This window comes from Sorex araneus, chromosome 5 (assembly GCF_027595985.1).
Source record: "Sorex araneus isolate mSorAra2 chromosome 5, mSorAra2.pri, whole genome shotgun sequence".
NCBI classification, from domain to species: domain Eukaryota; kingdom Metazoa; phylum Chordata; class Mammalia; order Eulipotyphla; family Soricidae; genus Sorex; species Sorex araneus.
This window is the reverse complement of record NC_073306.1, coordinates 134,429,631-134,455,985: the sequence shown is the minus strand read 5'-3', so window position 1 is coordinate 134,455,985 and position 26,355 is coordinate 134,429,631. Positions and strand designations below refer to the sequence as shown.

At 49.7% G+C, this 26,355-nt stretch overlaps 1 protein-coding gene across 3 annotated transcripts in view; it reads right to left on the bottom strand.

Annotated features, from left to right (window-relative positions):
- Positions 1 to 16,594, bottom strand: part of TSHZ2 (teashirt zinc finger homeobox 2) — a 499,906-nt gene extending 483,312 nt beyond the window's left edge. For all 3 annotated transcript variants that reach the window (XM_055138969.1, XM_055138971.1, XM_055138968.1), the window contains exon 1: positions 16,012 to 16,594. In XM_055138969.1, coding sequence (XP_054994944.1) covers positions 16,012 to 16,051 — 40 coding nt within the window. In that variant the 5' untranslated portion in view covers positions 16,052 to 16,594. The remainder of the gene's footprint in view (positions 1 to 16,011) is intronic.
- Positions 16,595 to 26,355: the final 9,761 nt, after the last annotated feature.

The following is a 26,355-nucleotide window of genomic DNA, read 5'->3' as shown; positions in this document are numbered from 1 at the left end:
ATCCCTTCTCTATTCCATCTGCCTTATCCCCTCCGCTCATGAAGCAGTCTTCATTTGTGGAGTATAGAATAACATCACATGAGGCTGACACCGGTAATTAAATTCTTACAAGTAAGAAGCACCTTTCGAGACCCAAACATCTGAATCAAGGACTCAATAGGGAGGACCCGGAGAGGAGTTTCCATGTGCCGAATAAGTAACAGACAGCACCATGGCATAGTGATGGCATTTCTGATGGCCAGGAAGAGCAATGGAGCGCTAAGAGATTTATGGGGAACAGAGGAACAGAGGCTGACATCAGGACACACCCTCCACATTGCTCTAGGAAGTGAGTGGGCAAAATTACTTATGGAGACACCCCAGAGGGGCTGTGCTGGGGGTTCCCCTCCCACATCCATATGTGTTTTTCTTTTGTAAGACAGAATGGACTTTAAAAAATCCCATTCAGAAAAACTTTTGAGAAAATCTCTTGAAGTATGAGAGTTCCAACTCCATGGCCTGGGCCTCTAGGATGCAAAACATGTGTTCTGGCTGTTGAGTTTATCTCTCCAGTCCTCGAAATACTGTTCCAAAAAAAAAAATCTTAACTTTGGAAGACAGGGGTTATAGATTAAGAAAAGCAAAAGTTTTGTTTGCTCATCCTTTTTTTTTTTTTTCCCTTGCCATGCTTGGCTAACTTCAACCTGGAAGAAACGCCGAATTTCAGTCCAGGTCCTGGATCTATATGTAGCTGGACAAGGCTGTGAGTATTCGTTTATAGACTGATTCATTGGCCCTAAGCATCAAACAGTGACACACAATGTCAGAGGAACTTGTGTTCTGACAGAAAGACCCAGTTTTTATGGCCTATATAAGATTTTCGATGATCTTCATCAAGATGCTTGAAATGTCCAGAACTTGACTTATTCCTCTACCCACTGAACCAACAATGATAATCATCAGGCCCTGAGATGTGGAAAAAAGAGAAAATTTAAAGCTGTTAGATGTGGGGCCAGAGAGATAGTAGAGTGGGTGGGCTTTTGCCTTCCACATGGCCCACCCGGGATTCGATCCCCGGCATCCCATATGGTCTCCCAAGCACCGCCAGGAGTCATTCCTGAATGCAGAACCAGGAGTAAGCCCTAAGCGTAGCTGGGTGTGACCCAAAAAGCAAAAAAAAAAAAGAAAAAAAAGAAAAGGAAAAGCTGTTAGATATGAACGAGAGGTGGAGACATTTGGGTTAAACTGTCCTTTAGGCCAAAAGGTAGCCCTGAGGAAAAGGACAGTTTTGACGAGTGTCATCCTCACCATGTCCGTCATCACAATTAGCCCTTTACCCTGGGGAGAAATGGAGGAACACAAGACAGAAAGGGAGGAATCGGGAAGGAAAAGTGAGAAGTGATGAAGAAAGGAGAGGACTCGCCGTGGACAGGTCAAGGAAATAGGAATAGGATCAGCGGAGGAGGGGCCAGAGAACAAAACTGATGCTTCTAGAGGTGCTAGAACCGTAGGGCCTAAGAATTGCACTGGAGCACTGTCGTCCCATTGCTCATCGATTTGCTCAAGCGGGCACCAGTAACGTCTCCATTGTGAGTCTTGTTGTTACTGTTTTTGGCATATCGAATACGCCACGGGTAGCTTGCCATGCTCTGCCGTGCGGGAGGGATACTCTTGGTAACTTGCCGGGCTCCCCGAGAAGGACGGAGGAATCAAACCCGAGTTGGCTGTGTGCAAGGCAAACGTCCTACCCACTAGCCCAAAGCCTAAGAATTAAGGAAGTAAATTTTAGGTTGGAGAAATTGAGCCAGGGATAAGAGGCTGGTCATACAGTAGGTCAACCCTGGTTCCATCCCCAGTACTCCATGTGGTGGTCTCTAAGCACTGCTGTGAGTGCCTCCCTCATCCCCACCCAAATGTGCGCATGTGCACACACACACACACACACACACACACACACACACACTGTCACTGTCACTGTCATCCCGTTGCTCATAGATTTGTTTGAGTGGGCATCAGTAACGTCTCTCATTGAGAGACTTATTGTTACTGTTTTTGGCATATCCAATACACACGGGGAGCTTGCCAGGCTCTGCCGTGCGGGCTCGATACTCTTATGGTTGATGAAGCACCTACTGAGGCTCTCCGAGAGGGGCAGAGGAATCGAACACAGATCGGCCACATGAAAGGCGAATGCCCAACCGCTGTGCTATCACTCCAGCCCCCCTTCCCACACACACACACACACACACACACGATAAATTAAGTCTTGGCAATTCCTCTTATTTCTTTCCTGTCTCTTGACTTTGGTATCTGGGTGGTATCCAAACACCCACCTTTAGCTGGTGTTTTTATTTCTTTCTCTTTCTTAGCTCAGGATTCTCTGGGCTCTGATGTCTGGTGCTCTGACTAGGTAGATGGTGTCTATAGGAATGCATTTCCCTGCTGAAACACATCACCCACCCCCCAACAATTCTGAAAATATAAACCATGGACAAGGGAGAGTTGAAGCAAAATGAGAGACTTGGGTTGTTGGTCGCTTTTGTTTTTTATTTTTTCCCCATGCACAAAAGAACGTAAAAGTGAAAATGAAGCTCTCAAATAATTGTTAAGGTGCTGGAAATGTCTAGGAGTTTGTGAGAGAGTGAGAGAGAGTGAGTGTGAAAGAGAAAGAGAGAGTGAGAACTAAAGAGAGGAAGATGAGAAGGTTGAGAAATGGAGTTTGCATTTGATTCTATAGTTTGTAATTAAAAACTGTAGTTGATGCTTAAAAAAGAAATTCCCGGGGCCAGGCAGAGAACTTAAGAGGCTGAAGTGCATTCCTTGCATGTGCTGAGCCCCCAGTTAGGTCCCTGGCATGGCAGAGTCACCTGAACAGTGCCAGGTGTGGTGCTGGCTGTCCCCTGCGTAGCTGTCCCTGAGTGACCTCAACCTCGCCTGGCCCCAGCACTGAGCCATCAGGACTTCAGAGCTGGGTGGCTATCACTGGGTATGATCTCTGGGGCCCCTGAGCACTGGCGGGGGAGACCCCCACCCTCCAAATCAATCCAGAATCTAGAGCGTCACACATTCTATGAGAACGCTTAGACTTTGACCTAAGATGAGCACTCTCGCGTTTCAGCAAGCTCCTAGGGAAACCAACGGAGGTGGAGAATCCCTGCACCTGGGCAAACCGACAGAGGTGGGGAATCACTGCTCTATTCCAGAGGCAGATTTCGAACCATATCCCCAGTCCCTCTGTATTCTGCAAAAAAAATTCTGGGTCAATGAAGGCTTTCCCGAGTTTCTCTCTGAGCTCCCAGGAGGAAATCTGAATGAAAGTCTGTTTTCTGGACGTTTCTTTGACCTGCGTGTGATCTGGCAGGGCCTCCTGACATCTGGCTGGTGAATCCTCAATCCTAACCTCCTACCACATGCTTGAGTTCAGTCAAGGACGCCTTGGGTTGGGGCAACTGCCTCCTCCCCGCAACGGTTGCTTTCTTTACCACAGCCCTCTCTTCCCCTGACTTAAACAGTTTTTTTAGGAATGAAACTTGGCATTCCCTAGAAAAATCTGTGCCATGCGCCATCAAGGATGGCACTGAAGATTCTATGCCAGCATCACGTTTACCAGATGCTGTTGGTTGCTGAAGTCTTCAAGGTCTGCTCTTTCTGATAAACAAGCACGAAAGGGGTGTTTAAGACAGGGTAACTCCCACCCCCAAAAGAGATGTCCTTATGATCGAATCACTGGGCTTGTCACTTGCAAGGATTTTGCATAAAAGGCCATTGTTTTCACTGTGTGTGACTGGAACGCTACGTTTTAAGTAGGATGCTTTTAGCTGTCCTAGGATTGGTCTGGCAGCCCGGGGGGTGGGGGGCTCCGAGAGGTAACTCAGGCTTTTGAACTGTCCAGCGGCAACTATAAGCTTCACTCCTGAACACTGCACATGCGCCCTGGCAGACTGAAGCAGGGGGTCCAGCTGCCAGGAGCGCATGCCCTGTGACCCCTCAAGTCACTTGCACCCCCCAGCTTTCCTCGTGGTGACTCCTAACAACCACATCCCCATCCTTCATGCCCTGCAGGAATGTTGATGAAGCACCTACTGAGGGTCGAGCACTGTGGCCACAGAGAGGACACCAGATCCTGTCCGGGACAGGTTAAACCTTGAGCACTCACATGCAAGAGATCCGCTCTCACTGCTCTGTGGGTCAGTGCTCTCTGACTCCCAACCACGAAAGCAGGAGCCTTAAGGACCCCTCTGTTACTGGCCAAGGAATCAGGCATGCATGGTGCTGCGCAGCGTGAAGGCCCAGTTTCCCGCAGGGTGGTCCAATACCTGGTGCTTATCCTACACCTGGCACCTACCTATACCTGGAACTTACCTTACACCTGGAACATACCCTGTACCTGATACCTACCCTGTACCAGGCACTTACCCTATGCTTGGTACCTACCCTAGACCCGCTACCTGCCCTATACCTGGTACCTACACTATCCATGACACTTACCCATTACCTGGTACCTGCCTACACCAGATGGGCACCCCATACTTGGCACCCTGCTCCGCTCACTCTCTGGGTGATCACAGTTGCATCCTGCTAAAGCCCAAGGAGTTGAGCCTTTTTGTTCCGGTCCCTTAGCTCGCAAGCTCGTTGGAAGTCTGAGAGGTAAAGCGGTGTGTGGTCACACTGGGGGGACCTGGCCCATTGGGAGGAACAGTCTGTCTCTCCACCCGTCTCGTCTGGGGGCTGGCGTGCTGATGGGGAAGAGGTTGGGCTTCATGCTCGGAATCACTCCTGCAGAGGTTTAGGGCCCCATGTGTGGTGCCAGGGATGCAAATCTGGGTCACCTGCATGCAACAGATGAGCCTTAACCCTGAAGCTACCTCTGGGATGGTTGCAGGGTTTTGTTCTAGACACATTCCCTGAGAAGGAGGAGCCTTCGGGAGCACCTGTAGGCCCCTGGGAGCAGGGTGCTGGGGGACAGGGTAGGAGGGGCCAACACCAGCTGTCCCAAACCAGGGATCCCAAACCCTTTGCTGCATCTGCAATATTTTTCCAGTCTTGCAGACCAGGAAGTCTCGGCGCTGGGCTTCCGAGCAGGCCCCCCGGAGGATGCATAAGGAATCAAGACTGAATGGGGGAAGCGCTTCTGGGAGGAGCGATGGGTGACATGGAGATGAATGTCACCCAAGTCTTCCGCTGCCATCGGTCTTTCCGGCCCTTAATATTTCTCAAAGAAATAAAGGCTCTGACTCAAAGAGCAGCTGTGATCACGGTAGAGCTGGAGTCTGTCCCTCGGCCCTTGTGAAACGAACAGTTTCAAGGAGATCCTCGGGAGTCTAAAGAATCGAATTATTGAGCAGAGCAATGCTCTGGGTCAAGTTTTGCTGCATTTACTCACAGGCTCGAGCAATCACGGGTTGAAAAGCACTCAGAGCCTAATAGTACAAAAGGCCATTCAAGTGCCTCGATTTCCCCAGGAGTCCTCTTGGAACAGCATGAGCCGGCAGTTCCGTGGTGGCAGGATGCTGGGTGAGGACCAGGCTCCCTGTCCCTCCCCCAACTGACCCCACCACAAGAGAAGGGGCGATCTTGTACTCCCATTTGTCAAATGGGGAAACTGAGGCACACAAGGCTAGGGGACTCCCCTCACCATGCTTTGTAGGCTCGTGAAGTGGGAGCAGCTCCCAGCAGGGTCCCAGTTCCACTTAGCAGGTGCCCATGGGGGCTACCAGACCTCAAGCCAGAGCCAGTACCTCCCCCCCACCCCACCCCTGAAACTGTCCTTATTTGTATACCCCTCCCCCATGACTCAGTATCACCCTCACCTCCCTGGGGTATTAGGCAAGTGGATTGTGGGGGTGGCAGCCAGGATGGGGGGGGGAACACACCCAAGTCAACCCCCACCTCCATAATCTAACCAAGTGGCCAGGTTCTACTGTCACCAGATCAGAGTCAATGCTGGACTCCATCCAGGGCACCCCAGTGTCCCCTCGGCACGCCAGGGATCAGAGCTTGAAGGCTCCATGGGGGTAGCCTGCCTCCCACCTGCACCCCAGCCAACCTGCTTCTCCTGGCTCCTTCCTCGTGACTGTCTCCTATCTGGTCTGCTCCAGCCCCCGCTTGCCAGCACGCAGGTCAGCCCCGGCTTGTGGGGTCTTGGCACTTAGCCTGCCGCCTGGACGGTGTCTCCCCGCCCCCCAAGGTCTGTGGCGGGTAGGCCCTGCCCTTTTGGTTTTGGTTCAGGTCTGATGGGTCCTCAGCACCTGGGTGGGGGGTGCTCTGCCTGACCCGGGGTGGGGGGGGCCCAGCCGCCACCCTCTGCCCCACGAAGGCATGCCACAGTCTATGCAGGGCAAGTCCCAATCCTGCTCTCTGCCCCTGGGTGGTCTTCTCCCAAGCATCTACACAGAGAGGCAGGGACGCTTTCCCTCCCGTACCATCACGATCCCGACACCGAGGTCTGGACCCGGAGACTCGCAGGTGACAAAGGGCAGCATGTGTGTCAGCCAGACAGACACACGAACCCCGGACATACACAGGAGGGCAGGGCTGACCTCATGTTTGCCTGGTGCCCCGGTGACTCATGGTGGGCAGGCCACTCGAGGCGGCAGTGCCCCCTGCCATTGTTCCCAGGACCTCCCCTACAGCCTCGGGGACAACAGCAGAGACAGGGGAAGAATCAGGGAGATCAAAGGTCCTCCCCTGGCAAATCAAGAGGGTTCCTCTGCGCGAAAGGTCAGGAGAGAGCCAGGCGCACGTGTCTGTGAGCAGGAGTTTAAACCCGCCGCTCAGCACGACATGAACTTGAACAAGCTACTCTGCATGTCACCTCCAGGCCAAGAGCAGGGGGCACACAGGAGCATGATCAGGATGGGGGCTGCAGCTCAAGACAAGGGTGGCCCTCACACCAGCGTCCTCCCTCCCCCCATCCTCCTGTGGTCTCATCGGTTACTTTTTTTTTTTTTTTTTTTTTGCTTTTTGGGTCACACCCGGCGATGCACAGGGGTTACTCCTGGCTCTGCACTCAGGAATCACCCCTTGGCGGTGCTCAGGGGACCTTATGGGATGCTGGGAATCGAACCCAGGTCGACCACGTGCAAGGCAAACGCCCTACCCGCTGTGCTATGGCTCCAGCCCCTCATCGGTTACGTTTTTAGAAAACTTTCGCTCTCACGCAAGTGTCTCCCGATACAAAAATATGCCCTTTTCCTTCTAAAATTATTACTTTCCTCATGTGTGCTCTAGTTCCCCGCCACCAGAAGGCAAGATCCCCAGGGACCACCCTCATTCGATTAACCCCTGGAACCTAAGGGACCAGAACAGGATCTGGCGCGTAGTAGGAATTCCGGCAGTTACTGCTGTTTCACTGAATGGGAACGTGCTCCAGCATCTGGGAGCAAATCAGCAGATGTCACCGGGTCTGTTGTTAGAGTTGCTGCCGGTGCTGTGTTTCTTCTATAACTGTTTCTGCCGGGGGGAAAAATATATAATATATGTAATTCTTTTTTGAGACGGTACAGGGTTTAGCAGGAAAAGATGAGAACAACCGAATCGGCCAGTGTATTTCTGGTTCCAACAAGTCCAAAATGTGTCCCAATCTGGCAACTTTCAAGGTCACAATCCCTAGTTCTTTGATAACTGGGAGGTTCGCCCTATCATCCCCGCTAGTATACATCGTCATGGATAAAACGGAAAGAAGTCTCCGTGCCCAAGCCCACCCGCCTCTCCGGTGACACTTCTCCAAACTCTGGGATGTGAGATGTTTGGTCACCCCTATTTTAGAGTTTTTGGGAAACAGGAGGCAGGGCTGGGAACAGCTGGTTCCAAATCTCCATGGCCCGAAAGACATAAACTCAGGGCTGGAGTGGGGTCAGTCTGAGTCGGAACTCCTGTTCCTTTGAGGACGCTTTAGTCTCGCCAGCTGAGCCAGGACCACTGTCTGGGCAGAGCTGAGTCCCGGCCCCATGTCACTTCCTTTTATTCCACAGCTCCAACCTCATCCTAAAACCTCATCTCCTGGGAGGAAACAGGAAGAAGTGCACAGCCACGTCCCCAACTTTCTAATAAAGGAAAATAGCCGAAGGCAATTCAGATATAAAAACACACTCATAGCTTTTCATTTTGGCATTTCTTCTGTACATAAGAGAGGAGAGATTGAACTCTTCTCTACAGCATCGTCTTAGCCCAGAAGCTATTCACGTTTCCCCGGGGGAATACATGGGGAGCGGGGCGGGTGTGTGTGGGGGGGGGGCAGGGGTTGACACAGAGAGAAAATCCTCAAGACCTGACAAATGGAAAGGATTCCGACGGCGCCCCTTACAGTGTATCTAGAAACACGGATGTGTCTTCGCTCTCACTTACACAAGCAGTTTCTCCCCCCTTGAGAAGATCTTGGCCCCATCATCTTGTTATATCTCTCGTGTCGCCAGATTTCGTGGATTTTCCATGATGCAGTGAAGCTGAGAGAAGTTTCTTCCAAATTCATTACCAATAAGAAGGGCTGCAGCCAGCTCTTGGCTGTTGTATTTTTGTTTGTTTGTTTGTTTAATTTCCTTCTGATTTTTTGGAACCATTTTCGTGAAAAACCACAACTGTAGTGGAGCCCACCTTGATATCGAAACTGCATCATGTCCGTCGAAATGGCTTAGATAGAGCTTTCAAGCCGGAAGCTGGGGTGACTTCACAGGACTCATTTGGTTCTGAAAGCACTCAACTAATTAAGACCAGTCATCTTCATTTTTGTACTCGCAGAAACTATTGAACGTGGTCTGTTTTTTTATTTTTAAACCCACCTTAGTGTCTAAGCTTTAGGAAAACACAAGCCTTTCCTTTAGCACAAATGGACACTACAGCTTTTCAATTAAATTAGTCTTTGGAGAGAGATGCAAAAGAGCTAAAAGCTCCTTAAAAAAAAAATCTTGCCTGCTTCATTGCTTCTCCTTTGCCAAGGGGGGGTGCAGAGCTAAAAGGCAGAGTTATTTCCTTCACAGCCTGCCGAAACAAAGTTTTCCAGCTTGAACCCTGGTGATAGCTATATTAGAAAGCTTGCTGAGGTTTTCCTTTTTGTCTGCATACCACACTGGATCTGGTAAAAACTCTTGTTATTTTTCAAGTGATGTACATCTTTTAATGTCCTGCGTCTGTGCCCTTCCACGGTGGCCTGACTCGAACCTTCTCAGCTTGGGCCAGTGGGAACGGAGACAACACATTTGTTTTTGAAAATAACACCGAAGGGATGGGAACTCTCATTTAGAGGAGCAAAATTCAAGACAAATGCTTTCAAAGAGGATCCAGGTACTTTTTTTTTCCTTCCTGTAATTTCTCTAAGCTCATTATCTCTGAAACTTTTGCTTTGTGCATTTCCTCGTTGTTAAGCATCACTAAATAATACAGAGAGAGTAGTAATAGGATTATCTAGCAGTGCCTCCTGCATTTTAATTTCTAAACATTTTAAACCACTCAAGACATCCCCAAATATTTGAAGGTGCCCAGTGGTCAGTTTTTCCCATCTCTGGGTGGGCAGAAGATTGAGAGAGGCTGGCAATGCCGCGTGGCTATTTTCATGATTTTCAAGTCTCTCTGAATTGTTTAATGATTTAACCTGAGGAGTTTACCTCGGGAAACAAATCTTTCAGCAATTCCCCACCCCTTGCATCTCAGATTCCTTTCCGGAGTGTCTGTGTGTGGGTGCAGATCTCCTCCCGATGCATCTCTGATAAATGAAGGCCACGGCCACACGGCGGGAGAAAGTGCAGCTTCACATCCAAGTTCCACGCGAACCCCCAGGCTTCCCCGTGTAGCTGCAGACATCCCCAGAGAGCGCCTTTGGGTTCTAATAGCTCAGATTTTTATGATGACTTCTTAAAGACCCCATGTATCTAGAGGAGCCCTCTCTCTGCTCTCCCCCGCCTCTGCCCTGAAAAAAGTTTCTCCAATAAGCAGCAAAGAGGCTGTCTGAGAGGAAGAAAGGAAGAGATTGTCAACCCCGGGCAAGCAGCTGTAGCTAGATGATGAAGACTTGCGAGGAGGCGGTGTTTTTCCTGACCTGCACCTCCGACCGCCATGCGCAGGTAACCAAGCCCACACCACCTCGGCAGGGCAGGGAGGATTCTTTGTGGTTAGAATGACTAAGCTCGTTCATAATCAAGAGCGGGCGCTAAAGGTCACTTAAGGAATCTGACAACGACGACCTTGACACCCAACTTGGAAACAGAAAATCATAAAGAAAATGCAAACGGGTACAAATTACCAACAGATTGAACTGGAAAAGCCTCTTGCAGGGTAATTAGGGTGCAAGAGAGGAGAAGCAGGCCATTTCCCGGGGTACCCGTCTCCCGAGGTACAGCCTCTGGGAGGAGACCGTCTGCATCCATCACAACCTTCGGAAAGGAAAGATGAATTTCCCAACGAGAAAGAAAAACAGAACGGCATTCTCCACTTGCAAGGCAATAAAACTATTTGTGTGCCAAGCTTCTTTTAATACTACTGTGATTTTTTTTTATAAAAGTCGCTCAATTTGATTGTAATTAAATATGTAATGAAAAAGCAGTGCTTCAGGGAAGCGATGCAAAGACACTCTCTAACTGTTAGTTTAATGTATTTCCAACTGACTTTACATCAAGCGAAAATGATACTCTGTGTATGCCTGAATATAGGATTGGCTAGGCAATTCGGGATTTTTTTCCAGGGGGCTGGGGGGAAGGGATGACAGGCATGGCCTTTGAAATAGTGGCTGAGTGTCCCCAGACCACGACATTCCTAAATAAAATTGATGGTACAAATATTACCGTGAGACCAGGAAAGCCGAACCCAGGGTGTGCAACTCCTACGGGCTAATTCCAGACCCAGTGCCCCAGGAACAGGTCTAAGTTTTTTATTTTATTTTATTTTATTTTATTTTTTCCTGCTTGATTTTCTTAAGCTCAGCTTCAGTGAGCCCAAGTGCAGCATTGTTGCAATGGCTTTAAATAATGTCAGGCTCGGTGGCTCCCTTAAAACCTGTTCAACTGAGAGAGCAATTCCCAAGCCACGGGGAACATAAACAGATCAACCCAGGTACCATCCAATTGGAGAAATTCTGTCCAATGCCGGAGAAAGGAGCTCGGATAAACAATAGCATCCACCTCCGTTGGAGATCAGTGACAAAGAGCAAGAGGCCTCGGGGACCACGTGCTACGAAGGCTTAGGGGGTATTCCTGGGGTCTGCAGGGCCAATGCTACCCACAGCTATCAGTCAAATTAAGACGTAAAAGAAAAAAATATACCAGGGGGTGAAAAAGAAACACAAAGTAATTGTGAGGAATGTTTTTCCATGCTGCCCCGCACCCCCCCCGCCCCCACATAAAAAGCAGGCTCCAGTATCCAATCCCCAAGTCTCAAGAAGACTTTCAGAGTCTAGAAGTTTCTTGAAGCCCCCCCGCCCCTGCTCTGCTTACTTCCATAGAGCTCACTGTCATTCACCATCTGCTGATTAGGGTTAATGTATTGTGTCCTGATATGGCAGATTAAAAATGAAATCAATAAGTGCCTAAAACAAATGGGCTTTTGAGATGTCCCACTCAATGTGGCGCTTTAGGGCTGAGGCGAGAGGTAGGAGGAGAGAGAGAGAGAGAGAGAGAGAGAGAGAGAGAGGGCAATGAGATGAGGAGCACTTTAGTAATCAATTTCCCTCCCAAACACCTCGGGGAGGATGTGATTTCAAGGTACCTGCCCTTCCTTTCTCAGGAATCTGCCTCAAATAACTCGAACAGTTCGGGTTGAGCCCTGGGGAATCTTGTGTGTGCATGTGTGCGTGTGGGTTTGTCCCATTCAGCTGTTAAAAATCAGACCGAGTGGGTCAAGGAAGACACGGCTGGAAGCCGGCGCTTCAGTGTTCAAGAGGCAAACTTGGCCTTGTGAAGTCTGTTTGAACAAAGTGAGAGTGTCAGGGCCTTGAACTCCAGCCCTGCCACTCGGTCCCAAAGGGAGCCCCACTTCCCCATTCAGAGTAAGTTTCCCCCCAGAGTGGCGAGCCCCACCACCTGCTATGGTCCCGTTCCCCCCCTCCCCCGACCCAGTAACCTCATCACTATCAGGAGGTTGAAAAGAAGGTTCTGCAGTCATCTTCATTCACCACGGAGGTAGTAAGAATTGTCCCCGCTGTTGTCCCCGCTGAATTTGTGTCCCATGTAAATAACCTGTGCTATTAAGGTGCAAATTGCAACTTTTAAGTAATGATTGCTAATAGTCTAATGTTTACTGCCACACAAGGACATCCACGAAAACAAAATCTACATTATTCATATCCATATTAAATAAACAAAATAAATCGGGGGCGGGGGGGGGGAGCTGTTCTTTCCTGCCAGGTCAGATCGGGGCTCTCAGAAAACTGGGGCTGAGAGAATCTCTTGCTTACCCTGGGTGGGCTGGAGCCGGCCGGGCTCCTCCTGTAACTTACAAATGCGTTCTCGTGTATATGATTCCCAGAGCTTTTGCATTCTAGTACAATTGGTTGACATTCTCCTATGACAATAGTTCAGCCCGGTGAACTAAAATACGTATCACCCGTGTGAGTACCGAGACTGTGATAGATCGCCGAAAATAGAAGGAGTACAACTCTACAATCTTACATTTTTAACTACTCCCTGTCCTGGAAAATATCAACACATCAAAATACTGTTCTGCTTTATTTTACCTTTCTGTCATCTGCTCTAAAACGAATAGGATGGAAAGGGGCTGGTACAGAATCCTGCCAGAGTCACAGGTAAAAGTCAGTGCATTTTAGGGTGTCTGAAACATGCACCCAAGGGTGCCGACATACAGGCAGCCAAGGCAAACCCCCCTGGGGGCCTGGAGGCAGCTCGCTCAACTTTTTTTTTTTCCTCTTGCCTGAAGTGAGAGTCTGGTGAAACAGCAGAGCTTTAGAAAGTCAGGAAGAATGACATTTCAGAGGAAAATGTTCTGACTTGGCTCTTTCTTTAAAGAGAACTGCTTACCTCACACCCCTACCCCAGGAAGGGGAGCAATCTAGCAAATAAAGACTCAAATTCCCCATCACTTAGAATATCATCTCCTTCATTCCATCTGGATACCTGCTTTATTAGAAAGTTCTGTAATTGATTCCTTGAAACATAGAACTTAAAACTAATAATGCAAAGGAATCAAATTGCCTCCAACAGTTCTTGGGAGACTCAGAGCTCGGATTCACTTGGAGGCTTTTTCTATCGTACATTATTCATTAATCAAGCTAGAAACTGAGCTTTCAACATGAGTCCATGGGAGTAATTACTGACAGTTGTGCACTGTGTTTAATTTTAAGCAGTGATAAAAGTTAGTACGGTCACAGCTCTCGAATTCACCTTCTTCCCTTCCTTGGATGGGAAGAACTGCTTCAAGGACCCGGTGGCTAACTTTACTGGTGAACAACTACCTCGGCTCAAACTGAATACAACATGGACAACAATTTCAGATGCAGAAAGCATTGCTTGAAAAAAAAAAAAGGAAAATCTCTGCTCCCGAAATCTGTGAGTCAGTCAAGGAACCCTGGTAAACGGCCTCCCAGATCCACGACATCGACTATTTGTTTCCTTTCACTTTGACAAACATCTCCACATCTCCTGGTGAAAATAATAAAAGCCACGAGAGCAAACATAAAGGCACTGGGTGAGATAACAGGCCAGAGACTGCAACTCCAATCACAACTTTCTAAAATCCATACACACACGACGGCAAATAAATACACGGGCACCCACAGATAGCAGCTTAATGAAAAGGATCTCATCTAAATAATGTGATACAGCATTCTGTTCCCCACACCTGGATCCTCATTGATCAGGGGATAATTATTAATCAAAGGAGTGCGATTCTGAGCAATGCACTTTTTGTAATGAATTTACTAAAGGAGACATGTCCAGTCATTCTGGTAATTTAAATTACTGCCTAGTTGAGTTGTTGATGGCCTTTACGGGAACAACAAGGGGTGTGCGGTAGGGGTGTGGGGGGGGAGAGTGATTTTCAAGGCAGTATCACTTCTTGCTGGCCTCTTGCCCAGCGTTCTCTTTTGGGACAACAATCAGGATGTTATCTCTAATAATCTAGCTACACTTAAACTTATGTTGTCAGAACCAGCCGGAGCAGGCTTACACCTCCCAAGTCCCGGAGACCAGCCCACAGCCTCATGCTGTCAGCTCGCAAAGCAATCTAAGTTCGACAAAATAAGTCAGCTCAGTGGAGGAAAGGGTCAGAGGTGGAAGAGAGAAATTGCTTTTATGAGAGGTACCCTGAGTGGACCAGAAGGAACACCTCCTTGACCAGGCACCTAAAATATTCGAATTATTTTGCTCTCGGGGAAACCGTTGGGAAAGACAGAAAGCAGAGGTTTATGGGGGAGATTTCCGCACGCCATCTGAATCCACCTATATACGCAGTGGTGGCGGAGGAAGCGATTCTGTCTTGCCAGAGAGGTTGAGGGGGTTATTTCTGATCTCTCGGACTGGAAGCAGGCCACAGAGGAAGATGAGCTGGGGGCGGGGGGACCAGCCCGTTCAGACGCAATTACCCCCGCTTCGCCAAGATGTGTCAGTAACTTTGCCTTTGTTCTAAGGGGGGCTTTGCAAAGTTTCTGAAAGTGTTCAGTGCAACTTCTGCCTCGTGCCATGCTGAGACAAACGCTATCTCGTGGGTTTGCAGGAGCTCGGGCTTCAGGGATGCTACGGCAAGCCCGAGGGTAAAGACAGAGAGGGGGAGAAAAAAAAAAAAACTTCAGCTTCTCCATAAAGCCCTGATTCAACTAAAGGACACAAAGAAATAAAAAACGCCCACATTAAAAGCCAAACAAGATAATAATTGTGCATGTCTGGCTCTGAATCTGGAGGGCAAGCCTTGCGTCACTGGCACTCTGAGTTACCATGGTGAGTGATTTATTGATATATATCAAGAATGAATAGATCAAAGGCAGCGAGATGACAGGTGATCAATCAAATGTCAAATCAAAACTAGCAATCAAGTGGAAAGCTGATTTTTCGGGTCTGGCAGGAGAAAAATGAACTTTCATATTACACTTCCGAGAAACAAAACCCCAGCATACTATTAAAAAAGCAATTAAGCAACCCAAAAGGGGGGGAAAATCCCTTTGGAAGACCTATTGTACTGATCTGTTAACCTGTTCCTCTCTTTTTGGGGGGAGGGTTGAGTGGGGGGGCAGGGTGGTCAGTATTCAGATGGGATAGTTCCTACCATAGCAATCAATGGACAAAGTTTCCAACTCTTTCTGGGCAAAGAAAAAGCAGAGCTGACTCAAGCATTCCTGCTCTTCGGGGTATCCCCCCCACACCCTTTTTTTTTTCCTTTTTTAATTTTGAAAAAGAAGGGAGCGTGTTTGTTGATTAGATTTCCGCGCGTGCATTCTTTCAGAAAACAGATTCCAAGGCTGATTCCTTTTCCTGGGGTGGTTTTTTTCCACCTTGGCGATCAAAGCCAGCTCGCCCCGCGGGCCCCGCACGCCAGCCCGCAGCCCCAGCCCGGCCTGCGGTTTGCCTTTCACTTCGGGGGTGGGGGGGGCCCTCGAGAATCCCAGCTCGGGGGGGTGGGGGGGGACAGTGTCGCGCGCGGGAGGCCAGAGCGGAGGGATGACCACGCCGAGGGAGGATGATGGGGGGGGGGGGGTTGGCGGCAGAGGGGGCCCGCGGGAGGGCTTGACTCCCTAGCCCGCACCCCAAATCCTCCACCCAACTTCGGCCCGAGCGAGGCAGAGAAACTGACTGGGAGAAAGTTAGGGGTGGGGTAGAGGGTGGAGGGAAAAAAGTTTAAGGAGGGAAGGCTCGGTGGGCTCGCTCCCCCCCACCCCCACCCCTGCCCGGAGCCTTCGCGGAGGGGGAGGATCGGCGAGAGGGAACCGGCGAGAGACGGCGGGGGGCCGGGCCGCGACCCCGAGGGGCGCCCCGAGCCAAGTCCCCCCCGAAAGCGCGCGGGGGTGGGGGGTGCCGTCCCGGGGCGCCCCGGGGCGCGCGCGGGGCGCGCGGCTCGGGCCCGGCCCGGCCCGGCACCGAGGGTTCTGGAGGGTTCTCTTACCTGCCGCCCGCTTGGGTGCGTGCTGTTTCCTCCTTGGCATTGCTCTGCGCCGCTCCGGTGCCACCGCCGGCGCCCCAGCCCCGAGCCGCGCGCGGGGGCCGCTGTGTCGCTCGCCCGCCGGCTCCTAGGGCGTCGCTCGGCCTCCGTGCCCCCGGCGAGCCCCCCTGGCAACTCCTCCACCGCGGGCCAGAGACCCCCCTCTCCGGTGGCGGCGGACACGGGTGGCTGGTGCCGGCTGCTTGGAAGTAGAGCTTGGTTCTGCCTGGTTTGTTTGTTTGTTTGGGGGGGGGGGATTTTTTTTTTCTTTCTCTCTCTCTCTCTTTCTCTCTTTTTGTTTTGGCTTTTTTGGAGGCAAAAAAAAATTTTTTTTTTTGGTTGGATTTTTTTTTTTTTTTGTGACTGTGGAGACACTTGATTTCTTTATTAAACATCCAAGACCAGGTTCGGTGGGAAGGGGCGAGGGGCGCACACGCGCGCGTCAAGATAAGGGGGGCGAAAAAAGGCAATCCTGGGAAGGTAGTGGGTTCTTCTTTTTCTTCTTCTTGCTTCTCTTCTTTCCCTCCTCCTCCTCCTCCTCCTCCTCCTCCTCCTCCTGCTCCTCCACCTCCTCCTCCTCCTCCTCCTCCTCCTCCTCCTCCTCCTCCTCCTCCTCCTCCTCCTCCTCCTCCTCCTCCTCCTCCACCTCCTCCTCCTCCTCCTCCTCCTCCTCCTCCTCCTCGATGGCGGATCCGGGCTGGGGAGTGAGATCAGTCACCGGAGGTTTGTGCTGCTGTCAGAGCCTGCTCCGTGAGTGATATGCGAGAGGACAGGAGCGGGTTTGGGAAAGACAGAAAATCTGGAATCCACTCACACACACACACACACACACACACACACGCACACACACACACGCACACGCACACACACGCACACACACGCATACACGCACACACACACGCACACGCGCGCACACACGCGCTCCCACACACACGCGCGCACACACACACGCACACGCACACACACACGCACACACGCACACACACACACACACACACTCACACACACACAAGACAGGGCGAGGCGATACCAGCAAACATCGATCCCGCTGAACAAACTGAACATTAACAAACTCCTCCTCCTCCTCCTCCTCTCCCCGCGACCTGATGACAGCGAGAAATTTACTCCCCAGCCGCAGCGCGCCAGGCAGAGGGAGTCTATTAAAGGGACAGTGTCCCGCCCGCCCGACGGGGGCTGGGGGCGGGGACGCTGCCTGACGCCCCTGCCCCCACCCCCCGCCCCGCGCGCCTCGCCATCCCGGGCTGCCCGCCCCGGGTGCCGGACCCCCCTCGGAAAGGGCTGGCAAGGGAGGGATCGGGGAGAAAAGCGGGGGTGGGGGGCAGAAGTCGGGACTAAACTCCTCAGTTGGGAAGGGAGAGAGGGCGCCCCGGTGGGGGTGGGGGTGGGGGTGGACCGGCAGGAATCGTCAGGTGGGGTGGGGGTGGGTGAGCTGTAGGGGTTGATTCTGGTGAATCAGTGAGAACCTCCATCCTTTCAATCCCTTCACCTGACCCCAGCACTCTTACTTTGGTGTCCCCAGGACCCGGACCATCCATTCTAAGCAGGGGATGGTCCTACGAATCAGCATCTCTCCTGGGCCCGCTTGATAGTTTAACAGCAGGGTCTCCTGTTTGATTGGGCTAGATGGTATTTCTTGAGCACCTACTATGTGCTTGTTTTACAGGCAGCGCAAACACAGAGAGTGTGTGCTAAAGGGGGAGCAGCTAAGTGGACCCCAGACATTCTGTCTGATGAATAAAAAATATCACACACATACACACACACACATCCCATGTCTATGCTGGGTTTATCAATACTACACACCTCAGAGTCAGCTTTCTATCCTGTTTATAATCTCGCCTTTCCCATACCGTGTACAAACTATTAGGGGCAGGAATTTTTTTGTCCCTTATTGATTATTAGGTGTCCAGCGATGACGAAGTTCCTGTAGTACTTTCCAAGAAAAAAAAAAATGTTGGGATGCGTGAAAAGTAAGCCAACAAATACACAGACGCAGTCCAAGGGGCACACTGCGTGTGGGTATTAAAACGGGCTCCGATGGGATTCTGGGGGGTGCGCCAACATGCCAGGTAGATGTCATTTGAGCCGAGACAGATTTAAGCCAAGGTGTGATTATTGGGCCACTGTGGGCAGGCGGAGGTGCTGGAGACAGGTCTGAACCGGATCCTGCCCTCAAGGAACCCTAGATCCCAAGGGAGAAACAATGAAAGAGGCCAGTGGTGCCTGCTGGAACAGGACGTGAGGGGCCCTGGGACTGGAGGAAGGCGGGCAGATCGGGGTGCTAAAGAGAGGAGGGGCAGGCAGAGACACAGCTGAGCAGGTGCCAAACAGGGAGGGGGCGTCTAGGCGGGGGTCCGATGGAACGTATGGATGCCCATAGAAGAGGAAGCATTGTTGGGTCTTGCCAAATGGGGACCCCCACTTCCGGTGCTGACACCCCATGCATGCATCACTGTTCCTTTCCCATTTGGACCATCATTCCTTGTTGGGAGGAATATTCTGGGTCCTTTGACCTCTTGAGCATCTTCTTTGGTTTCGGCCCTTCCATTCTTTCACCCTGCTTGTGACCATCCACATTTTTTTTTTCCATTATCCAAAGTCCCTGGAGAGGGAGACACAGCAGTCCCACTTGAACTAGAGACATTTCACATCAGAAACTTCTGGATGGATGAGGGCTTTGGGACCTGTGTTTTGAACAGGCGACCAAGCTCCCATAGGGGTTGAGAATATTTGTTAAAATTGCTTTTGTTCTCAGGGAATCTGACAAAGCCCATTCAGGCCTAGGTATTAAAAAAATAAAAACATTGGAGATGATCTAGTTACTGGCCCCTCCCCCCAGGTACTCACCACCTATGAGACTTGATCAGTATGTTCTAGAAGGCCACCCACCTACCACCCACCTCCCTGCCACCTCTGGAGAATCGCCAAGTGTGACTGGTCCCGCAAACATTTCCCTTACCACTTCTTCCGGGCGCTAAGGAAGCTTGACTTTCTCCCCTCCGAAGTCATCAGTCACAACATGTTATTGTCACTGTTTGCAAAGCGCCATTGAATCATTTTGAACATCTGCACGCAGGAGGCAAGCGTTTGCTTTCTTAGAGATGTGCCAGTGGTTAACTACCTGCCTTAGATGGCTCCATGGGTCACCACCCATGACCAAGCCCACCCCACCCAACCTGGTTGGTCCTTAGAGAAAACCCCGCTGCATCGCTGAATCCAGTAAAATAGCATTGATGTTCTTTAATTTCTATCACCCCTGTAGCATTGATGAGCTGTGTGTTCTGTGCCACAGCCCACTGAGAAAACTTCACGGCCCTGTAAGGAAGCTCCATGGAGGTGTGAGGAACCACAGACTTAAGGCCTGGGAGGAAGAGGAGTTGAGTTATGGCTGCCGGAAGTGGAAGTTGCCTTGCTCTGCTGAAGGTTATTTGGTCCTTCCATTACCTTGACCATGAAATCTGTAACAAGCAAGCCCCTGTGTTTGATCTCCCGCTGGGTTTGGCCCCAAGCACTGAAGATGCTGGAATGCATAAAATAAGGTCCCTTCCCTCAGAAAACTTCTGTGAAAAGTGCAGTCCCAAAAGACTGAGAACGGGGAAGAGGGCATTTAGGATGGTCTAAGAATGGAAAGAAGAGCCAGAAAGGAAACAGGTAGGAGGAGCTGGGCCTGGGCCACAGAATCTTCCCCAGGCCGTCTCCAGGATTCTTCTCCAAGTTTTGCTTCCATTATCTTATCTCTTCTTTCTCCAATAGCTGGTTAGATGTTAGGGAACACTGAGGGTAGGAAGAGAATAGATTTTTCTGCTTTAGCTGGCTGCCAGCAATTTGTTAAAGCCCTAGTTTCCAGAGTGTTCTTTCATTAATATGTTTTTTGTGTTTGTTTTTGTTTTTTTTGTTGGGGGCTGGAGTGATAGCTCAGTGGGTAGAGTGTTTGCTTTGCACGTGACTGACCCGGGTTCAATTCCTCTACCCCTCTTGGAGAGCCCGCCAAGCTACTGAGAGTATCTCGCCTGCATGGCAGAGCCTGGCAAGCTACCCGTGGCGTATTCAATATGCCAAAAACAGCAACAAGTCTCACAATGAAGATGTTACTACTGGTGCCCACTCGAGCAAATCAATGAGCAACGAGATGACAGTGACACTTTTTTGCTACTGATATCATTGTAGACTAGCTTGGGTATCAACAAAAAAGATGTTGGCTACCCTGGAGAGGTGTATGTGAGGATCCCAAAACAGTGGTCAGGGAGACACTGAGACACCTTAGGTCACAGCGTACAGTTACCCCTTAATTTTCTTACAGTCTGAGAGAAACCCCAAGTTGGAGTTGGTATGTCTTTAATGCTTAACACTTTTTAATTTCTATTTTTCAACCAAGAAAATGCATGCTTCAGGCTTGGGAACTTGGGAGGGGCAAGAGTACGCAGGTAGATCTTTCAAACCTGGTTTATTATTCATTGAATTCACTTTGAGGTTACCGGCTATTTTAGAGAATGAGACTATTCTCCATTTATGATAGCAATCTTTTTATTTTATTTTATTTTTGGTTTACAATGCTATTAATAACGTTTAAAAACATCAAGTTACATTTAAAAATAAAAATATGCAAGAAACAATAGAGGGTAATAATGCTTCCAGTGGGATTTGGAGAGAGTCAGTGTGAGAGAGAGGGTCTAGGCATAACTTGAATTGCAAAATGCTGTCTAAACAACAGACTCTGGCACTTCTGGAAATTTCTTCCAAGAGCTGATGGCTGGGAATAATGCTAAGTTGGAGTCCCCAGGGAACTTAGCATCCTAGGATCCAAGATTCAAACTTTGGGATGTGTAAAGGCATGAACTGGTTGAAATGACTCAATCTTGTCTCTCAGAAAGCTTATTTCCACAGTGGCTCGACATCAGAACCATCTTCTGGCATTTTCTTCCTTCTAAAGATCAAGAAGCCCAGGCCCCACCCCAGATTTCTTAAACGACGTCCCAGGGTGGAGACAGAAACTATGAAATTGCAGAGATTCCTTGGTGACCCTCATTGGATCACAGCTATTGAAACCTTCCCTGTGACATTTGTATTTGGTTATAAGTGGATCAAGTTAGTGATGTTGCTTGCATGCAAGGGACAGGCGGCCTTTATACTCTTGGTTACACTTGAGACACATTCCCAGCACACCCAGGAAACCCCATCTGGCATAAAGATAGTGTGTTGATACTTTGTGGGGGTCAGTTAGCCTATTTTATCCCTGGACTATAGCCCAAGACAATGAGAAGATTTGCCGAGTGCCTACACAATGCTAGGCTTGGCCCTATGAGCTGGACCATGGGGTGGGTTGTAAGATCTTGAACACAAGAAAATTGTTCCTCTAACACTTCCTGTATAGGGTTCAGGGAATTGGCATTTACTCCTCCTCCCAGCAAGATTCTGCCCCAGATCTAGTCCTTCTCATTGTTTTAAACTCAGAGGTCATCACGCCTTCTCCGTGCTGTTCTCCTTCATGGCACTTATGATCTCCTGTGGATAAATAGAGATAGAAATCTTCTTCCTGTATTTGTCTATTTATAAGTTGTTGCCCCTAATAGCACAATGGGTAGGGCGTTTGCCTTGCACGTGGCCGACCCAGGTTCAATTCCTTCATCCCTCTCAGAGAGCCCAGCAAGCTACTGAGAGTATCCAGTACACATGGCAGAGCCTGGCAAGCTAGCTGTGGCATATTCGTCAAACAATGGAGATGCTACTGGTGCCTGCTTGAGCAAATCGATGAACAACAGAACAACAGTGCTACAGTGCTACAGTGCCCCTAATTAAAGTATAATTTTATTTACCTCTCTATCCCCACACCAACACAATATTGGTGCTTAGTAGAACAATCAAGTGCCAAGTTGAGCATGCTTATAAGGAAGAAAGTACTTTAAAGACTCCTTGGACCAATCCTTGGATACCATTAGATACAGGTATTCAGCATCTCAGCCTGGGTGCTTCTAACTGATGCTCTCTCCTACACACCCAGCCTCCAGCTTTCTTCCTCTTCCACCCTTCCTTCAAATGCTGCCTCCTGAGCTCCCCTAAATACTTCTTCTTTCAGAAAATCTTTCTGGATAGATCCCATATGGTTAAAACTTTTCTTGGTTACACTTGAGATACCTTCCTGCATACCCAGGAAACCCCACCAGGAATGAAGATAGTGTGTTGATACTTTTGGGGGGGTCAGTTAGCCTATTTTATCCCTGGACTGCAGCCCAAGACAATGAGAAGATTTGCCATTTGGCCTTTACATTCCATATTTGCCATCTGGCAATCCATATCTTCTTAAAACAAAAGAGACTCCACAGAGACGGTGATTCCAAACACAGAAGGATGCAGCACGCAGAACTAAGCCATGCCTGAGAATCAGGGAGGTTTATCTGCAGAACAGGAGGCACCTGGGAGATAGAGTTCTAAACCCAGCCTTGGTCAGTTCCCCATGCACTGCTGTATTGGGGCTATAAGTGTCATGCCCTGATTTAAACAAACAAAAACGCAGGCTTCTCTGAGAAACATTGCAGTGCGCTGTAATCAGCGGGGTTGATTAAAAAAATAAAACCCCAAGTCTAGATATTCCCTAGACTCATTCCTCCAGACTTCAAGAGTAAGCACCAGCCATTGGAATGTCCCAAAGCTCCCAGGTTGGTTCCATGTGATGTCAAGATGAGATCCATTGTGCTCTTGGGGACAGACTTCCTGGATTTCCCCACCTGTCACCGAACCCCTTTGGATAAACCTCTTTCCAAGAACTACCCATTGAAAACTTTAGGTAGCATCTTGGGTTATTTTCAGTCCTTCCCTTCAATGACAGTGTGTTGGCTGGAAGAATCAGACAAGAGGATTGTGGGTTAAGAAGCGTGGATAGGAAGGAAGTGGGTGGGGTGTTGGGTGGTAGTAAGGGGCAGAGTTTATTTTAAGGTGGGGGTTCCCAAGTGATGCCCACAAGGACCTGGGGGAAGGCTACTTTGGGTGATAGTCAGTTGACTCAGCAGTTCAGTGCTCAGGCCTGAGGATGTGGTGATCAGGGTCTCCCTGGTGTGTCTTGGGGCCTAGTTGGGGCTGGGGATCGAACCTTGGTCAGTCCCCTGTGATCCATCCCCAGTCCCTGGGGGAAGGCTTTCTGAGATGGTAGCATCTAAGCTGAGATGAGGCAGCCCATAGGCTGACGCCTGGATCTTGGGAGCCAACATCTGCCACAGGCAAATATTTCTGGGTTTCCAAAACACAGAGGAGGCAGGTCTGGGGAGAGAGGGGAAAGAAATGATGGTGAGGCACAGGAAGGTGGGCCGGGATTGGCCCACTGAGGACATCTTGGGTGGCTATCATGAGCTCCATTTGGATTCTTTCAGTCACTGAAGAACGGGAGTCCCTGGTGCATCCATGTGGCTTCATTCCCCCAAGAAAAACAAGTTTAGTGCAAACGGACTTTCTGCAAACAATAAAGATGGGGGACAACCCAGGAAGCACTGGTCAACTTACTTCTAAGAACAAAGCAAATCCTTGTCGGGTGATTTGCTTTGGGGCGAGGCTAGATGGCGGTGAAGGTGATTGCATTGCTCTTGGGTGCAGGCCGGGCAAAGGGGGTGAGGATTTTAGCAAAGAGCACAGGAGTTGGGGCTTGCTAGGGGTGACAGGGCTTCACTGCCGCTGAAGAATCCAGACCAACTCGCTGGCCCTGTAATCATTGCTCAACTTCATTAACCCTGGGAAGACATTAAGTGACAGGAAAGATGGGGACAGTCTGGAAACCATGTGACGAGCAGCCTTTAAGTTGCGGGCTCCCGAATATTTTATGCCACCTCAAGTGTGCATCAAACTCTCCTTCCCGCGCTCATTAGACCAGCGTGCCCACAGGTTCCCCTCAACTTTCAGAAGCAAATAGAGAATGATACCGTTCGCTCAGAGAACACCTTTCTGTCTCATCGGGAGCATGTCTTCTCGATTCTGATTAGGCACTAAGCATCCCATGGTCCTTAAAATTTCATGAGATTCTACCCCTGCCGGCTAGGATTCTGTCAAAGTGACTTGTTCTGGATGCAGTCTTCTCCCATCAACACAGAGTGATGCAGTGTGCCTTCTCCCCTTAACGGTGCCTGGAAGAGCCCCCGATCCCCCAGGGACACACAGGCTTCCAGTGGGCCAATAGCCCACGGCTGCTACAAATCCTCTTTCTAGAAGGCTGGTGTGTGTCTTGCATTTGGTTTCTCAAGAAGAGGAAAAGATCGAAGACACGTCGTTTATTTGGGGGATGATCAAAGGACACTCCAGCAGGGGTCCCGGAAGAGAGTGAACTCGAGTTGGCACCTTAGCGGGCATGTAATCACGGTGGGCAGCTGGAGTGGAACCCTGCCGGAGACCCAGCCTGGGGCTCAGTGTAGCTGGGACACTTTGGCAACGGGTCCCTGAAAGGTGAGAGCTGGGCTTATATTGATCCACTCTTTTACATGCATATGGATATGTATTTACATAATTTCTTTTGAAAGAATGTATTTGAAGCATTGTGCTTTACAGTACGGTTCGTTCACGATAGGGTTTCGTGCATACAATGTTTTAGCCCCACACCCTCCCCCAGAGTGTCCACTTCCCTCCACCATTGTTCCAGGATCCTCTCCGTACTCTCTTCCTCTGTACATTTAATTCTGTAAACCAGTTCTCAGGTTTGTTGTCTGTGATTACTGTGTTTCTGTGTATCCCAGATTTTAGTTTCTACCTGTCCCTCTCCTCTTCCCTCACTCAGCGTGATTCCCTCCTATTCAATCTACATGATGCAAAATTCTGTCTTTCCTTAGAGCTGGGTAGTATTCCATGATGTATGTGTGCTGCCGTGTTTTGTCTAGTTATCTGCTCTTGGACCCTTGGGTTATTCCCAGATTTTAGCTACTATGAAGAGCTGCAGTGAATATAAGAGCACAAATATCTTTTAGAAAGAAAGTACTTGGGGCCCTTTGAGGGTAGATGATGAGTAGAAACACTGGGTCATGTGGAAGCTTATGTCTTCGCTTTCCAGAGAGGCTAAGCCAGTTGACATTCCCAGCACAGTGGAAGAGGGTCCTTTGCCCCCACATCCTTGCCAGCAAGTATCGCTTTGTTCCTTTGGCTGTGTGCTAATCCAACTGCATCTACCGCTTTTGCCTGTCCTAAGACCAGGCTACCTCCAGTCCTTTCTCTAGGCAAAGACCCCTGGGTGCTGGCGGTTAAGTTGGGGTGTTAAGAAGTGTCTGCTGGTATGGAAGCTTGCCCCCATTATGTGAGCACCATAAGGGGCCAAAGCAAGACTGTTCTTGTTCACTGTGACCTTTCCAGTGCTTGGCACAGAACAGGGCACAGCAAGCCTCAGAACTAGCTACCCAATGGACCAGCCCATGCAAACGCCAAGAACCAGTCTTCCTTAAGGGATTCCTTTTCCAGTCCAATTGTCTTTGTTATTCTTAGATTTTGTCCTTCTCCTTGCACCCTACAGTTGATGGTGTGGTTGGGGGGGCATTGGGGGTCCATCTCTCCTCATTCTTCTTTCTCTGGTTGGGGTATAGCGCTTTTCAAGTACGACCATAAACCAAGTTTTTATGCAAGGTGAGAGATCTGCAATCTGTTACATATGGCTCGAGATGGTCCCAAAAGCCTAGGAGGGAGGTAGGGACCCCTGTGCGGACAAGAGAAGATTCTGGAAGGAACCAGACACAGACAGCAAAATAGACTTTAACTACCTCCAACTATGACTTTGTGCAAGTTCTGTAGCTTTCTCCCTGCAAAGTGGGGGAACACCACCCCGAGTGCCCTGGAGAAGCAGAGAGGGGAACACGAGCTTCCGTACGTGCTAGTTTTGCTCTCTCCTTGCTGGTTACTCGATAAGCATTAGTGGATGAACTAATGTTTACAGAATGCTGAGACCACAGCTGGGGCCTAAGCCACCCTGAGTCAGAGGGATCATACAGTCACCAGCTCATTCCTCCTCATTGTCCTCCCAGAACCTGCCCAAGAGCTTTGGGGCTACAGAAAATGGCAGAGCACAGATGCAACCAGTGCAGCACTATGCTGGGATGCCACCCTCTTCTCCTCATGGACACAAGTTCTCTGCCCATCAGGATTCAGGAAGGATTCAGGAAGTGTCCATGTAGACACTGGGTGGGCTCAGTGGGGTATCTGGCACGTAACTGGCTCCGAGGGACTCAACAGCCCTGGGGAAGAGAGGCAAGGAGAGTGGTGATAGAAGGACAGCTGGCATGGCTAGAGTTTAGAAGCATTGCCCTAAGCTCTTGAAGACTTCATCCAGAGAGG